The sequence below is a fragment of the Cetorhinus maximus genome, chromosome 30, assembly GCF_964194155.1.
Source record: "Cetorhinus maximus chromosome 30, sCetMax3.hap1.1, whole genome shotgun sequence".
Taxonomy (NCBI): domain Eukaryota; kingdom Metazoa; phylum Chordata; class Chondrichthyes; order Lamniformes; family Cetorhinidae; genus Cetorhinus; species Cetorhinus maximus.
Window position 1 is genome coordinate 4769754 of NC_135908.1, and position 18086 is coordinate 4787839.

General features: G+C 46.3%; 2 protein-coding genes across 2 annotated transcripts in view; one reads left to right on the plus strand and one right to left on the minus strand.

The window, feature by feature from the left end:
- Positions 1-7224, plus strand: part of ulk3 (unc-51 like kinase 3) — a 48548-nt gene extending 41324 nt beyond the window's left edge. Inside the window, 1 exon segment of the mRNA XM_078532316.1 lies at positions 4786-7224. Within this exon segment, the coding sequence (XP_078388442.1) occupies positions 4786-4802 (17 nt within the window). The 3' untranslated portion in view covers positions 4803-7224.
- Positions 7225-14296: 7072 nt separating this feature from the next.
- Positions 14297-16315, minus strand: LOC144669992 (growth arrest-specific protein 1). Its single transcript, XM_078532305.1, has one exon. It carries the CDS (start codon positions 15639-15641, stop codon positions 14838-14840), a length of 804 nt encoding a protein of 267 aa, XP_078388431.1. The 5' UTR covers positions 15642-16315; the 3' UTR covers positions 14297-14837.
- Positions 16316-18086: the final 1771 nt, after the last annotated feature.

Genomic DNA, 18086 nt, shown 5'->3' on the forward strand with positions numbered 1-18086 from the left:
CAGCACAGCATCGATAACTCTTGTTTACAATGTGTAATTACTGTGTCGTGTGACACAGTTTACATTCCCACTGTGCAGGAGGCAAACATTGTAAGCCCTCTCGATTTGCTTGCTCACCGCAGTGTAAACACAGCAGTGGTAAAACACAACTGGCAGGAGAGATGCAACGAATTAGACAGCAGACGGGAGAGAGAATGGGAGGCCCAAGGAAGTGAGAGGGGTTCATTCCTGGGACACGTTACAGGCAATAAGCTGAAACATTTTTTTACAAAGGCGCACGCTTTTAATATTCCCGATCCTGTGAAGGGATAGGGTGGGCAGAACTGTGTGAGAGCAGTCCACCATGTTGCTGGTTTCAATGAGTGTTGTGTTAATTATGATTTGAACAGGAACCTGGAGAAAATGCATTAAACACCCCTGTGCTGCTGTTGTGTTCTGAGGCTGATCTGGAACTCTGCTGTACATTTTCCTTTATTATTTAAGAGGTTTGCTTCAGCCATTGGCACTAGAGAAATGCAGCAGGAAGGAATAGGCCAGGTTAAGAAGGCAATACATGAATTTTCATGTATTGCACCTTTCACAACCTTAGGAAGACTCAGAGTGCCTCTCAGCCCATTGCGTCCTCTCTTTGATGGTTACAGCTGCAAAATATTGCAGAAATCTGAAATAGAAACAAAAGCTGCCAGAAATATTCAGCAAATCAGGCAGCATCTGGGGAGACCAAAACAGAGTTAATATTATTGCTGCGAAAAGAGAAATGCTGTTAAAGCTTTTCATCTTGGACTTATCAGGACAGTTAGCAAGAATACCAATAGTAAATAGTACTAACAGTAAAGGGAACAACAATTTATACTGCATGAGAAGAGAGTGCTGATTTGGTTGGCAAGTGGACTCTGATTGGTAGAGGTGTTGCCATGAAGAATGCACCAAAGAACAGTTAACTGCCAAGCTTTTGTTCAAATTCAAATCAAGCAGGTCAACTCTGGTCAGGGCATTGCCATGGGGAATGAACTAGGGAATAGCTGTCTTCCAAACTTTTGTTTAATTGAAAAATGCATGGCCATGTTCCTACTGTCTGCAATGGACAGGGCCCTGTGTGTGAATATATGTAGCTTCTGGCATGTGTAAGGGAGCCACACTGCGAGAGCGACCGATAATCTTGAATTGATTGTCAGTGTTGATTCTCAGCACAATCAGGATTGCTTAGCAAGTGCCGTCCAATCGCAGAATCGTATCTAATGTTGGACACTGCGTTTTAGTTTTGCTGGTTGGGTCCTCGAGTTCTGTGCTACCAAACGCCAAAGAGATAATATTTCAGGTTGAAGATCCGGGTAAAAATTGGAGGCAATAACGTAACAAATTGACGACACAGCGCTACTCGCAGAATCGGAAGAGGCCCTGCAAAGTATTGTGGATCAAATAAGATTCAGAAGTTTAGAATATGGATCGAGTACGAACGCCAAAGAGACAAAAACCATGGTAGTTAGAAGGAATACGTTCGAAGAAACGAGAGTGAAGATTGAAGTGGATGGTGTCACACTCGAGCAAGTAGGTAAGTTTGTCTATTTAGGACGAATGATAACGGAAGATGGCAGATGTGATGCAGAAGTTAGAAGAAGGATAGAGATAGCCAGAAGTAATTTTGTGAAGATGAAGGACGCGCTAACAAGAAAACACAAGCTTGTAACGAGGAAAATCTCATAAGGTGCTACATTCTCTCCACTTTCCTGTTTGTCTCCGAAACCTGGATGATAAATAAAGATCTGTGGATGCAAATAGAGGCCTTTGAAATATAAGACGCATGCTTAAAATTCCACAAGCAGACCACAGGACAAATGAAGAGGTGCTTGAAATGGCAAGAGCAGCCACCTAAAAGGTGACATCCAGAAAAGAAAATGTCAGTATTTCTGCCATTTGATCAGAGCTGAAAAGTTACAGAGATCTCTTCTAGAGGGCAAAGTGGAGGGCAGCAGAAAGAGGGGTCAACCTAGGCTGGCAGATATCACTGAGCGGTTGCAGATGAGCTGCAGTGGACATGTGAGGATGGCATAAGACAGACGAGTGTGACATACCGTGACAGTAGATCTCCTGGTGGGAGTAGCTGCTGCTTGTAGCTACTCAGCCCTTTTTGAAGTGCAGCCACTGTTACAGGAAGTGCAGTTTCCAGTTTATGCACAGCAAGCTCCCACAAACAGCAATTGCAACATGATCATTTTTAGTGATTTTTTTTGGTTGCAGCTTAAATGTTGGCCAGGCCACTGGGGAGAACATCCATGCTCTTCAACATAGTGCAATGGAATCTTTTACACCCAGCTCTAGAGGGCAGGTTTCATATTAAGGTCTCGGTCAAAATCAGCACCTCAGACAGTGCAGCACTCCTTCAGTACTGTCAGGGCAGGTGCAACCACTAGGCAAACTTGGTGACCACCTAGGGCGGCAGAATTTGGGGGGCGCGTGGAGAGGAGGGCAAAAAATCAAACTGAAATTTCATGGAGCTTTAGAATGATGTGAGCAACTTTCCTCGAGTGCCCGAAGTTTCCACAGATGAATCCGAAACACTGCAATTTTCTGAAGCAGCTCTTTCCCAGTCCCGCCCACACCACCACCACCCCCACCCCCCCAACCCCAGCAAACTCATTAAACCTCCAACGACAGCAACCCCATTCTTTTCACACTCACTAGTCCACCAATCACAATCTCCCTTTCCTCTCTGTGCTTGTTGATCCACCAATCACAGCCTCCCCATCATCTGCACGCTCACTGATCCACCAATCACAGCCTCCCCATCATCTGCACGCTCACTGATTCACCAATCACAGCCTCCCCATCATCTGCACGCTCACTGATCCACCAATCACAGCCTCCCCGTCATCTGCACGCTCACTGATCCACCAATCACAGCCTCCCCATCATCTGCACGCTCACTGATTCACCAATCACAGCCTCCCCATCATCTGCACGCTCACTGATCCACCAATCACAGCCTCCCCGTCATCTGCACGCTCACTGATCCACCAATCACGGGCTCCCCATCATCTGCACACTCACTGATCCACCAATCACAGCCTCCCCATCATCTGCATGCTCACTGATCCACCAATCACAGCCTCCCCATCATCTGCACGCTCACTGATCCACCAATCACAGCCTCCCCATCATCTGCACACTCACTGATCCACCAATCACAGCCTCCCCATCATCTGCATGCTCACTGATCCACCAATCACAGCCTCCCCATCATCTGCACGCTCACTGATCCACCAATCACAGCCTCCCCATCATCTGCATGCTCACTGATCCACCAATCACGGCCTCCCCATCATCTGTACACTCACTGATCCACCGATCACAGCCTTTCCCTCACCTCAGTGCTCACTGATCCACCAATCACAGCCTTCCCCTCACCTCAGTGCTCACTGATCCACCAATCACAGCCTTCCCCTCACCTCAGTGCTCACTGATCCACCAATCACAGCCTTCCCCTCACCTCAGTGCTCACTGATCCACTAACTAAAACCTCCCCTTCCCTCCGTGCTTGCTGATCCGCCAATCAAAACCTTCCCTTCCTCTCCACGCTCGCTGACCCACCAATGACGCACTTCAGCTTTCCCTTTACCCGCTCCGCACTCATCCCAGTTGCTCACTGAACTCTGAAACCCAGCATCCCGTTTCGCTCCGCATGCTCGCTGACCATCCAATCACAGCTTTCCCTTTCCTTGCCACCCCCCTCCCACACATGCTGACTGATTCTCCGATCAGTTTCCCGCCACTTGTGCCAGTTACTGCCCATTTCAGCCAATCAGAGGGCTCCTGGGTGATCTCGTGGTGATGCAGGTCTCGCGAGAGGTGTGGGAGTGCGTGGAGCTAATGAGCGGCGCCCCAAGGGAACATGGTGTAGCAGAGCAGTGAGAGGCTCAGACCAGAGTGAGGACAGACTGCAGACAATGTGAGTTTGACCATTTTTAGCGGCTGTGAGTGGGACTGACGGGGAACAAGTGTGAGCACCATTTTACTGTACTCGTTTTCAAAAGTTAATGGGGTGGGGGGTGGTGTCACAAGGCTGAAGATTCGCCTCGGTAGCATAATACTCTTGCACCAGCTTTGAGTACAGCACTGGAAATTTCAACGGAGATTTTTTACTGAACCCACATTCTTCTGACTCAGGGGGTGAGAATGCAACCCCACTGAACCTTCCGACCTCTGAAATCTCCTCCAGCCCCACAACCCTCCAAGATCAGTGCACTCTCCCAATTTTGGCCTCTCGCACATTCCCCCCCCCCAACTCCCAATTTTAACCATTCCACCATTGGCGGCCGTGCCTTCAGCTGCCTGAGACCCTAAGCTCTTGAATTCCTTCCTTGAGCTTCTCCCTTTTGTCTCTCCTTTTTAAGTTGCTCCCTACAGCCAACTCCTTTGGCTATGCTTTTGGTCATCGCTGCGGCTGGGTGTCAGGTTTAGCTTAGTGACGCTCCTCTGAAGTGACTCGGGACATTTTTGCGACGTTGTAGGTGCTATATAAATGCAAGTTGTTGTTGTTGTTGTAGAAGACGATCCCTCCCGATTTCCAAATGTTACTAATGGCCACCGTTCCTGAGAGGGGAATCTGAAATACATTGCAGGAAAAAAAAAAGAGACATGCTACCAAAATTTTTTGTCTTGCACTCATCAGGACAGATGCAAGAATGCCAAATTTCAAAGGGGGCAACAATTTATATTCCCTCGCGACCAAAAGCAACTGTCTGTGTTTTAAGCATAACTTTATTCCATTTTTAATTTATGTTACAGATTGCTCACTCCAGTGATCACAAATGTATTAAATACACCTTGGTGCTGACGTCTTTCGAACCTTCCCAGGGCTAACTCAAACCAATCCTGGACACAACTCTGGGAGTGTTAATCCCAACCTGCTGAAGCAATGACAAGTACCGGAAATCAAACTGGTACAAGAGTCTTTTGTAATGCACTTTTTTTTTTAAAAAAAATCTTAAACTTTGAAGCTTAATTTTTCACAGGTAAGGGGTAATATATTTGCCACTTAACTGATAAGAGGAAGCAGACCTGTTTAATTTTTGTCCTAAATTGGGCTTTTGAATTTGGAAATGTGCCTCCAATCTGTTCATTGCTGCAGCCAAACCATCCGGTTTCATTTTACGTGTAGTACGAGTCGCGTGATTGGTTGCGGCATTGGCGAATAGCAACTGACCATCAGAACAAGGGGCCAAGCAAGTTAAAGAAGGCAAGAACCTACATATAGATGACGCTGTGCATGGCTGCTGGAGATCCCGAACCACTTTTCTGAAATGTGATCAATGTCGTGAGGTTACAGCCAATTTCCTCCCAGCTAAGTTGCTGGCTAAATTCTTTGGACACACAAGAAAGTGCACCAAACTTTAAAACAAAAGTAATTCCAAAAAAATATATATCCTTTCAAATGTGCTCAGTTCTAACATTTATTTCGCAAACCACTTGTTAATGTATTGTCTGTTTTTCTTTTAATTTAATTTGCCTATTTTGGGCTTGCTTGCGTTTTCTGTCAGTGCCTGAGTTCCTCAGATTGGTGGGGCGGGGTGCAGTGTGGGGGAGGTTGTGTTTGAAGAGGTCTCAAGCAGCAACTACCCACCTCCCAATGTCAGTCCTACCCTCCACAGCCGCCCTCCCTTCCCCCTCGTTATTTACTATGAATTCCTTCGACAGCACCTTCCAAACCCACGACCACCACCACCTAGAAGGACAAGGGCAGCAGATAGATGGGAACACCACCACCTGGAAGTTCCCCTCCAAGCCACTCACCATCCTGACTTGGAAATATATCGGCCGTTCCTTCACAGTCACTGGATCAAAATCCTGGAGCTCCCTCCCTAACAGCACTGTGGGTGTACCTACACCACATGGAGTGCAGCAGTTCAAGAAGGCAGCTCACCACCACCTCCTCAAGGGCAATAATAATGCTGGCCCAGCCAGTGAAGCCCACATCCCGTGAATGAATAATAAAAAATAAAAATTGCTAGTGTGTCCCAGCAATCCCTCAGTGGGGGAGGGGCACCTGCTGGAACCCCGAGGATACCGTGGGCTGGAGGAAAGTGTAGCTGGGAATCAATGGGAATTCCACTCATGTACCAAGGAGACCAGTGACTGCTCGAAATGAATGAAGCCTGAAATGTACCTGATTGTAGGGCAGATAGCAGGCAGGAGCACACACCTACTGGTCCTTGTAACCTATCACACACCATTGATACACTCAGTCCACATCCCACCTGAATCCACGTGGTCTCAGAGAGGCAATAAAAATAGTTTAAAAACCCAGGGGGATAAACCTGCAAATCTCACCAACCCCCCTTTTAGGCGATCGGGACTAGCACAGGAGACCAATCTGCTCCTGATCACCAACACCAGGTACCTACCTCCTGCAAATATGCAGCTGTGTGTTCAATGGAGGAGGCCATTCAGCCCCTCGAAGCTGTTCGGCCATTCAATCAAATCACGGCTGCTCTGGGAGCTTTTTTTTTCAATGATGTAATACATCGCCGGACCTTCACCGATACCATTTTCACCCACCTGCCCGGCAGCCCCAGTCACCTCAAACGCACTTGACTCACTCCGCACCTCAAGAGTGGAGAGGGACGTACAGGAGCGGAGCCTGAGTTTTCATCGTTCAACACTCTGTTTCATCTGTCAGCCTCTCCCCTTCCCACACCACCCACGGAGCGAGCTTGGGATCCTTGCTTTGTGGAAGGGCATGTGGGGTGGGGGTTCTCTGTTCAGTTTATTTGGGTCTGTTTCTCAGTTGGAACCAGTGCTTTCAAAGCCAAAGTGACGAACCCCAAAAGCACGTGAAACGCCCTCTGAAACTGAACCGAGTTGAATTGCAGTAACCAAGTGGTTAAGGATCTCAAACTTACAAGTAAGTTAACATGACCTCTTGCAAGCAGAATGTTGTTTAGCCTTTTAAGTTGTTCTGTACAGTTTGTGTTTTTTAAAAAAAAAACATTTTCATGTCAGCTTATACATTTCGTAAGTTTTTTCTGTTACCGACTCCAGTCATGTCAGTGCTCTGTGTAGTTTCACCTGTCTCATCCTTGCCTTGCTAAAAAAAATAATTTAAAGGCTGATGCAACAGTTTTGTCTTGCAATAATTTATTTTTAAAAATTAAGTTTAAAGTGAGTATGTTTGTCTAATAACCTAATTGAGGTCTGAGGTTATCAAATAAAGTTGTGTTTATCTCCTTTAATGTATCTGTGCTGTTCCCTTCAACTATTCCACATGGTAGCAAGTACCACATTCTCCCCATTCTGGGTGAAGGAATTTCTCCTGAATTCCTTACTGGATTTATTAGTTAACCGTCTTATATTGATGGCCACTAGTTTTCGATTCTCCCACAACTAGAAATGCCCCATCTACATCCCTGCAATCCCTTATCCAATTTACATTTTACAGCCCCCAGGCACCAGTCAGAAATCTAGGTGGCAATCCCAAATTGAAATCTGAACCCATTCAGAATTTAACTCCAGACAGAAGATCGATGAAATTGCCTCATTATCCACAGTGCCTTTTCGAAATCAAACTGTTAGAAATAATTGTGACCTGTAATGTCGATGTTTCTCTTGCCTGCTGCTGGTATTGGGTTCTGGCTTTCTTTCAAGCTTGGGAATTATTTTGTGTTTTTTTTTAAATTTGCTGATGACGTAGTTGAAAGAAACAGGTGATGAGAGGTTACAGAGCTCAACAATGTGCGGGGATTGAGAACTGAATTAACATCAGTAAAGATCTGGTCATTAATTCTGAATGCTTCAGTAATCTTGTCTTACCAGCATGCGTGTGTGTGTGTACCCATGCATGTGTGTGTGTGTGTATCTGCATGTGTGTGTATATGTGTGCATGTATGTGTATGTGTGTGGGTGTATATATGTATGTATGTGTGTGTTCACTCAACTCCCACGCACAGCTGGCTCAGGAACTTGTGTCCGTACAGTTCCCCGATTCTTTCCTCTCTCCGCCCCCTCTCTTTCCCCCTTCTCTGTGGAAGGCTCTGACCTGTTCATACCACTGCCCCCTCCCCCCATCTCCAGCAGTGCAGTTTAGATTGAAAAGCTGACAAGTGTGAGCTTAAACTGCATGTAGCCTTAACATTCTGGGCACAATGTCGCAACTTTCAGTTTATTTCTATTGCTGGTTCAACAACAGAAAGCAGATTTAATGGTTCCTTCAGCTGCCTGGACCCTAAGCTCTGGAATTCCCTCTCGAAACTCCTCCGCCTCTCTCTCTCAACTCCTTTAAGACACACTCCTTAAAATCAGCCTTTTTGTCCAAGCACTCAGCCACCCATCCTAATACCCCCCTGATGTGGCTCAATGTTAAATTTACACCTCTGGCGTGTTTCACTACATTAGAGGCCTTGTATAAGTAGAAGTTGTTTTTTTCCAATCTGGAACGAATTATGGTGGTGACTGCAGAGTAAGAGGAGTCGATGATTAACTCCTGCAATTATTAAATAGTGAAAAAAAAATCTGATTTTTATGTTTTAATTTTCCTGGATAGGATTGGCCAACTTGGCTGAAAAGTTGTCAGCCAGAGGATATCCACTTCCCCCAGTTCCCCGAAGGTCGAGCCAGGAAATGCACAGAACCCTAGGCCCAAGACAGATGAGTGATGGTGAGAAAAGGAGGCTGCCCTTCAAATGTGCCTGGCTGACCTTGAAATGATTGGTAGTGGGCTGGGGGGGTCACATTCTAAAAACTCCCAGAGACTTAAGCAGAGTAAAATGCTTAATAATATACATTTGTGAAATCTAGAACCAAGTGAAAACATAATTATTTGATCAATTGTTATTTGAACTTATCCGTCTGTGGAGTTCTCTTCCCCAGAGAGCACTGGAGACTGGGTCATTGAATTTATTCAAGGCTGAGTTACACAGATTTTTGATAGACAAGGGAGTCGAGGGTTGTGGGTGGGGGTGGGGTGGTGCAGACAGGAAAGTGGAGATCACAACCAGAGCAGCCATGGTCTCATTGAATGGTGGAGGAGCCTCGAAGGGATGAGTGACCTACTCCTGCCCCTAAGTCCTATGTTCACAGTATCCAGGCTGCCACGCCCAGTGTAGTTCTGCAGGGAGTGCTGCATTGTCAGAGGTGCGGCATCTCAGGCGAGACGTTAAACCGAAGCGCCATTGCCCCCTCATGTCGCTATAAAAGATCACATGCCCACTATTTCAAAGAAGATGGTGGGGGAGGGGGGATGTTCCCCAGTGTCCTGAGCCAAGTATGTCCCTCAACCCACGTTAATGAAACAGATTATCTGTTGTGGGATCCTGCTGTGCATAAATTAACAGCTGTGTTTCCTACATTACAACAGTGGCTACACTTCAAAAAGGACTTCATTGGGCGTAAAGCATTTTGGGATGCCCTTTGCTTGTGAAAGGTGTTGCATAACTGCACAGCTTTCTCTCACCAGTGGTCTGCGAAGCGCAATTAAGTTGCGGCAAATTTACTTTGTGCCGAGGGTATTTAATTTTTTGTAATTCCCGGATTAAACCTGGAAAAACACAACAATCCAATCAGCACCTGTGGAGCTCCCCACGGATCTGTTTGCAGGGTGTGTGGGATAGAGTTACCAACCCTCAAGTGTCGCTCTGGAGTCTCCTGGAATTCAAGATTGATTTCTAGGACATGGCTAGAAAAATCAGAGACCAAATAACAAATGGTGCATTTTAATCATTTGTTTTGAACACTTAATTAGTTCCAAAAATTTGGGCATCACTGGCAAGGCCAGTATTTGTTGCCCATCCATAATTGCCCTTGAAGTAGCTTATTAGACCATTCCAGAGGGCAGTTAAGAGTCAACCACATCGCTGTGGGTCTGGAGTCACATGTAGGGCAGACCAGGTAAGGACAGCAGATTTCCTTCCCTAAAGGGCATTACTGAACCGGATGGGCTTTTACAACAATCAATGGTAGCTTCTGATAACTAGCTTTCAATTCCAGATTTATTTCATTTAAATTCTGCTGTGGTGGAGATTTGAACCCATATCCCCCAGTGGATTAACCTGGACCTCTGGATTACTAGTCTAATGACAATACGACCAAGCCACCATCTGCCCTTGGCACTAAGGGACTTTGACTGGGTGGGGCAGTTGGAGATGGGAGGTCATGAGCAACCTCCAGGAATAGATGCAACCAGAGTTGGTAACCATGACTTTGGCGGGACACATTGCTGCTTGGTGACATCTTCTGATTTCATTTCGAACTCACACATCGCTTGTTTCATTAAGATCTTTTTTTTAAAAAAGGCTTCTACTGCTCTACTCGAGATTAGAAATTTTAACCTCTTGCCACTTTGCTATTGGTACGTCTGCTGTTTCTTATAGTTTGCTTTCCCCCTCCCTTTGTCATGGAATCTTACAACACAGGAGGCCATTCAGCCCATCGTGCCTGTGCCAGCTCTTTGAAAGCTATCCAATTAGCTCCCCCCACCTCCCATGTTCTTTTTATTGAGTATTCCATTTTGAAAGTTATTATTGAATTTACTTCCACCAGATCATAACAACTTGCGTGCATTAAAAAAACTCATCTCCCCTCCCTGTTTTTCTTCTGCTAATTACTGTTTCTACCCATCCACTCAAAACACCGTATTTTCTTATCCTATTAATAAGCTCCCCCCCTCCTCCCCCTTTCATGCAATGTGGGCATTGCAGCATTTGTTGCCCCATCCCTAATTGCCCTTGAGCTCAGTGGCTTGCCAGGCCAGTTCAGAGGGGCAGGTAAGAGTCAGGTCTGGAGCCCAGACCAGGTGAGGACAGCAGATTTCCTTAAGCAGCGAGCGAGCCAGGTGGGTTTTTTTTTACAACAATCGACGATAGTTTCATAATCACTGAGACGAGTTTACTAATCCCAGATCATTAATTCAATTTAAATTCTACCAGGTGGGATTTGAACCCCCCCCTATCCCCGTCCCCAGAGCATTAGCCTGGGCCTCGGGATTTCGAGTCATTACCACTGCACCACCGTTTTATCGCTCTCAGTAATATCATTCCCCGGAGGAAATTTTCTCCCCACGTTTGCTGATTGACCTGTTCCTGTGTGTCCGTTTCTTGTTTGTGAATGTTTTAAATTTCCATGGTTTTTATATATATTTATATTTGAAAACTGGGCCCCTTTCGCTGTTAGCACTGCTTCTTTTTCAACACCTTATCTTATGAAATGGGTTCCCAGAGTGAATTTGTCTGTATAACTCTCCCAACCAATATACCCCGGGTAAAAATCAGCCCCCACCATGTGAAACACGAGTGAGTTCCAACCCACGTCCGCCACCCCAAAACCCAACCCAACCCAACCCAACCGAAAGATACATTTTTACACATGAAACAATAAGGTTTAGCCCTGTGGGAGGGGGAGGTCGGGGTTTAGAAGTTTCGAGAGCTGTTGCTGGCTAGGGAGATGCCGATGAACAGGCACTGTTTTGCCAGGCTAATCTAAATCACAAAGCATGAAGCCACTTGACATTTGAATGGGCTGGATCCCTCCTCTAGAAATAGTCTGACCCATTATCTGAAGGAGTCATTTGAAGTGTTTAATCAATTCCTGCACTTTTTTCAGAGACCAAACTGTTTAGATTGGGCACGTCGAGTTCATAATGACAACGTTACTGATACCCCCCCACTCCCCCCAATCCAGTTTGACTATCTGCGATGCATCCACACGTGTGGGCCTGATGTAGATATTCTCAGTTACAGCAGATAGCTTCAATTAAAGTCTCTGAACCCTCAACACTGTGCTGGTGCCCATTTTAATTTAACCCCTTTCCCCACCCGCCCTCAGAGCGTTGCTCTGTTGGTTTTTAGAAATTCAAATTAGTTTTTTGTGCATAATTAGTAAAATGATAGGATAGGTGTAGCATTGTTTTTTTTTTCATGTTTTGGTTGCTGTTGTCCTCGTTTTAATTTTCCTATCCTGTATTCAGAGTTCCAACCTATTAACTCCGTAATATAACTCCGGAGCGCTGCAGAGCATCGAAACCTCCAGGGTACCAAGAATTTTGGATTAAGTTCTGGTTGCAAAGAGGGAATTCAATCTCTTTTTGAGGTCGAATCTCCTCCAAGTCTCTGCCAATACTGCGTCAGCCTGGGCTCCCGTCAGCGTCAACCGCTCCAAGCCCCAAATAATGCACTTTTTTCACAGAACCTTAAACAGAGAGGAGAACCAACTTGTAGGCTGAAATAGAAAGGAATCCTCAAACCTTGAACTAAACAACGCGAAAAATGCAGGGAAACGCACACAGCTGTTTGATTCCAGTTTAAAATCCAGGAAAATCGTCAAGTTTGAGGGGGGGGGAGGGATTTTAAATGGAAGAAAATCTCGTCAAACCCCTGTTTATTTTGTAATTTAACACTCAAGAATTTCAGCAGTGCTGGTTTAATCTATTTAAAAATTAGTTTTTAAAAAATGTTGGGTTGGACTGCAGGATAGAATTCGACTTCAGGATCTGTAAAGAACACTTTGATTGAAAGTGAAATCCCTTGGGGGGGAGGAGGAGGAGGGTGGGTGCTGGTTTTAAGGATTTGAACCTTCTAACAGTGGAACTGCGAGTAATTTAATGACGGTTTAATCCGTGTATCCGCTGTTGTGTATTAAACAGGCATCTCCACTGTTTTCAGGGATCTTATAAAACTTCCAGCTTGCGAATGATGGCAGCGAATATTGGTTGATGTGTAAACGCCGCCACGTTTTTTTATATATATACTTCCATAAATGAAACGAGACCAAAAGAAACTGTGAGTTAATGCCTCAGTAAGTGGCTGTAAAATGTAATAGCAAACAGATTGTTCTGGGAACATAATTCCAGAGGGACAGAAAGAGCTCAGACCTTTCTCTCTCTGTCGGGCACGGAGTCCCCTGTGTTTCAACCGACCTCCCCCCTCCCTCCCTACTGTAGTGTTCAGTCCTATTGAGAACATCGCTCCCCTGCACCAATGAATGGCTCATTGTATCCCAGCCCCAAACTCTCTTTCCAACAAATTCCTGCGTGTTTCACTTTCGAATTGTTTATGTAACTTGGTGCAGTTTCTGCACTCACTGGCGCTCAGGGAAGAGTTCACTGGGAGTCAAATATGTCCAGATGGTCCCACTCTGCCAGTGTAAACTTTCTCCTCGCTGTTTAATAAACAGCATCGCACTACAACACATCCTACACCCTGCACGCTTCGGAGCTCAGAACTGTTTATTTGAATATTTGGATAATGAAGCGAAAAGCGTAATGTAAATAGAATTACAAGAGAGAAAGAAAATAGCACCCAAAGGTTTTCTTTTGTTGAGGGGGGTGGGGGTCGATTGGCGAATTTTAACCAAAGCAGTTTATGCGTTGGAAGGCAAATGACTTTTAAACAATGATAAACAGGACTTTAACATTAAAGTAGAATCCACTGTATTTCAGAGATATGAGTGCGAAAACGATTGCTCATCCAAGAGGAGTGGGATTTTCAAGAGAAAGGGGTTTGTGGATGTTTTAAGGGGAGGGGAGCGAGTTTAAGAGGTGGTGGTTAACGTCACTGGGCTAATACTTAGTGACCTAGGCTAATGCTCTGGGGTTGTGGGTTCAAATCTCACCGTGGCATGAATCCATGGAATTTAATTTCGGATTGTCAATTTAAAGGAAAACATCTGGAGTTCCTATCCTTCTGTCTCTCGAGTGAGCCACACGAATTGGAGGTAGCCTAGGCCACAAAGGGTTGAAGAGTGAGGATGTTGAGGAACTGGGACCTGGGATCTCGATGGAATCGTTTCAAACACAGTTTGTGGTGGGGGTGGGTGTCTGGAGTCTACAAAAGGTACGAGGTGTTCCCAGAGGCTGAGGCTGAGGTAAGGGAGGAAGGACAAACCTCTGCAACCTCCAATTCTAATGGACTCCATTTGCACATCGCAGAGCTGGGCCCACACGCTGCATTTTTTTTAAAATAAAAATGGGATGTGGGCAAGGTCAGCAATTGTCGCTCACTGAGTGGCTTTCCCAATCCATTTCAGAGGGCAGTTAAGAGTCAAGAGGCCCTGGTGATGGGGAAGGTTATGGGATGTGAAACAAGGCGCCCAGTTGGGGAACAGACTGAGGAAATGCAGTGACGAGGGGAGCAGGGTTTGCAAGCGGGAGGCCTAAGCGAAGAAGTCAGGACACAACCAGGACCAAGTGTCAGACGTGCAGACTGGCAACAGAGCAATGGAGAGGGGGGTGAGCGAGAAGGGGGCGATACAGGAGTGGGTTCGAACCCCAGAGAACACTGGCAAAAACAGAACTGTGCAAACCAAATGCCAAACTGTTACCTGAATTTATTTCAAAAACGTATTAGTTGCAAATTCATAAATAGTGTCAAAAAGATCTCCATCTTTATACAAAAAGTCTTCGAGAAGTTGCACATCTTAAAAGTCGAGTGGTCCAACTTTTCGCAATTGTGGGTCCCATTGTCAATATTTATCTTAGAGACCAATTGAACCATTGGAAACATTTGTCCGCGCAGTTTCTTGTGTTTGATTGGGTTTAAATCGAGTCAAGTCCCAAGATGGTTCGATGAGTAATTTACAAACGGCCTGTTTTATGTTTGTGAGTTTTTTAAATCGATTTACCAGTCCGAGGTGTGTATGTGAGAGAGGGTGGGTGTTGGTCTATGATAACCCAAGTTAATTTGACCTGACAGGACCAGGCCAGCTTCAGTATTTGAAGTGTTTGTGTTTTGTAAACACTTCAGACGCACAGTGCCCGGACAGACAAATGGTAAGAGGAGAGAGAGAGAGAGGAGGAGGAGGAGGAGGGAGATTGACAAAAACACAAACCTGCAAAGAATTGTTTGCACAAAGTATTATGAAAACCACAAGCTCAGGAGAGGGAGGAGGAGGAGGAGGAGGGAACACCACGTGTGTGCCCACAGTCCTGCACAGAGATTCAACGACGTGTCCATCCCGTCTGCAATTTCTGGCCTTAAATCCGTTTTGTTCATTTCGTAATCGTCATATTCGTAATTCTCCTCGGAGTCCGGGGTGGCCGTAAAAAGCGAGTGGCTGCTGATGGAGCAGAACCTCTCCATGTTCTCCTTCACCACCTCGCAGAACGGTCTCTCCACCCCATCACAGACGCATGTGTTGAGCAGGATCCCATTGGGGATGGTCAGCAGGTACTGGATGGTGTTCTTGCAGACGGCGGTGCACCTCCTGCCGTTGAACAGCTGCCCACAGTTGGACAGGTAGTCCTTCATGGCGCCGTGGCACACCGACTCCCCCTCGCAGCGCTGCCGTGCCTCGGTGCAGCCCAGGTCGGCCGCGTCCGGCGACTGGCCCCGGTACCTCCTGGGCATGCAAGGCTCGATGGCTCGCTTGGCCCGCCTGCATTGCACGTCCTGGTCGCAGTCACAGTTCTCCAGGTCCGGCCCGTTCTGGGTCTGGTTGAGTTTGACCAGGGCGCCGATGCAGTGACTGGGGCACTGCCTCCTCAGCCCTCTCAGGAAAGGCTCGCAGGCTGCAGTATACTGACTGTAAGCCCACTTGCAATCCTTTTCCTCCTGACAGCGTAGCAGAGCCTGCCAGCAAACTGGCTGAACCCCGGCCACCGAGCTAAGACAAGCGAAGATCGCCAGGGAATACCAGCTCAGTCTGACCAGTCGGACCATTCTTCAAGAGCCTTGTTTAAAGCGACCGGATGGAATACATCCTGGAGAAACCTTCGCAATTTGCCAGCGCTTGTGCCTTACAAAGCCCCCTCTCAGTTGCATAACAGCGAGTTTTAGTGCACCGATTTAAACCTTCTCCCACCCTCCTCCTCCTCCTCCTTCCAAATCCCCCCGGTGCTTGTGCTCAAGCCAGAAGTGGGGGGAGAAAAACAGTCTTCAAAAAATAAGTTTCTAAAGTTCCTGACTTGTGTCCGCGGAGAATTCTCTCCAGGATATCCATTCAACAGGCGGCCTCCGAGCTGAAGTTAATGTCTTTTCCTCGCTACTCGCCTTTGTCCAGAATCCTTGGAATTGTAGCTCACACAGAACCAGAAATTTGCCGCGGTTTTCCTTTTTGAGAGATGCAAATTGTCAAAGCACTTTTTTTTTCCCACAGCCCCCTCTCTCTTTCTCTCTCTCTCTCTCTTTCTCTCTCGCCCTCTTTCTTTATCTCTCTCTCTTTCTCTCTCCCTCGCCCTCTTTCTCTCTCTCTCTAAAGTCCCTGTATCTTTGCTCCAGTGTTCCACATCACGCTTTGATTTAACAAGCTCAACTCTTGCTCAATCTTCCCCCCTCCCTCTCTCTCTCTCCCCGCAAACTGGGGGATGGGGTAGAAAGAGAGAGAGAGAGAAATCTTATTTTTCCATCCTCAATAGGGGATTGGTCGATTTTTTTTTTGGCATTGTGCAGCCAAAGATTCATCTCCATAGTGACATATTTTTTTTCGGCAAGCCAGCACGTCACATACTGGATCAAATGTTTATATAAATTTATTTTAAAAAGCAACATGTGTGGTCTTAACATTTTTTTAAGGAAAGGAAGTCGTGAACCAGTAGAGGGAGCAAAATGTAGGACCAGGAATGAAAACTGTTCTGTCCTCACACCGTCCAGTTCCCACTTAATCTGAAATTTCCTGCCCTCCCCTCACAAAAAAAAACTAATGTCACTTTAACTGAAGCAAACTTTGGGGTCACCAGTTAAGAGTTGCTAAGAGATTCAGTTGCCAATAAGAGATTTCCCTCCACAGCCTCCAAACCTCATAGTCCCCAAACCCACTTCTACCTGGACGTGGAGAGGATGTTTCCTTTTGTGGAAGAATCTAGAACTAGGGGGTCGCTGTTTAAAAATAAGGGGTCACTCATTTAAGACAGAGATGAGGAGAATTTTTTTTCTCTCAGAGGGTTGTGAGTCTTTGGAACTCTCTTCCTCGAAAGGCGGTGGAAGCAAAGTCTTTGAATATTCTTAAGGCAGAGCTAGATAGATTCTTGATTAACAAGGGGGTGAAAGGTTATCAGGGGTAGGCAGGAATGTAGGGTTGAGGTTACCTTCAGATCAGCCATGATCTTGTTGAATGGTGGAGCAGGTTGAAGGGACAGAATGGCCTATTCCTGCTCCTAATTCGTGTGTTCGTACCTCCTTCCCAAAATCCACAAACAGGACTATCCTGGTAGACCTATCTGTAGACCAGCCTGTTCCTGCCCCATGGAACACGTTTCTTCCAATCTTGACTCTATTTTCTCTCCATTCATCCAGTCTCTTCCCACTAACATTCATGATTCCTCTAATGCCCAATGTCATTTTAACAATTTCCAGTTTCCTATCCCTAACCACCTTCTCTTCGCCATGGACATCCTCTACACCTCCATCCCTCACCAGGATGGTCTGAGGGCTCTCTGCTTCTTCCTTGAACAGAGGCCTGAACAATCGCCATCCACCACCACTCTCCTCCGCCTGGCTGAACTTGTTCTCTCACTGAACAATTTCTCCTTAAACTCGTCTCACTTCCTCCAAATAAAAGGTGTGGCTATGGGTACCTGCATGGGCCACAGTTATACCTGTCTTTTTGTGGGGTGTGTGGAACATTCCTTGTCCCAGTCCTACTCAGGCCGCCTCCCACAACTCTTTCTTTGGTACATCGATGGCCACTTCATACTCTCATCTGGATCTGGAAAATATTATCGATTTTGCTTCCACTTTCTACCCCGCTCTCATCTTCACATAGTCCATCGCCAACACTTCCCTGCCCTTTCCTGACTTCCCTGTCTCCATTTCTGGTGGTAGACTGTCCACCAATATTCATTAAAAGCCCACTGACTCCCACAGCTACCTAAACTACAGCTTCTCACACCCTGCTCCATCCCATTCTCCCAGTTTCTCTGCCTCTGTTGCATCTGTTCCAGTGATGTCACTTTCCAAAACAGCGCATCTGACATGTCTTTCTTTTTTCTGAGCCGATTTTCCACATCCCCTTCACTATGGGTGACAGCGCCCGCAACCCCCATTTCCCGCACTTCTGACCTCACTCCTTCCCCTCCCTCCCAGAACCATGATAGGGTCCCCTCCTGCTCACTTCTCACCCCACCAGCCTCCGCATTCAAAGGATCTTTCTCCACCATTTCCGCCAAC

What these genes read in the sequence shown, in the direction of transcription:
- LOC144669992 (XM_078532305.1), bottom strand. Translation starts at nt 15,641, where the DNA reads ATGGTCCGACTGGTCAGACTGAGCTGGTATTCCCTGGCGATCTTCGCT.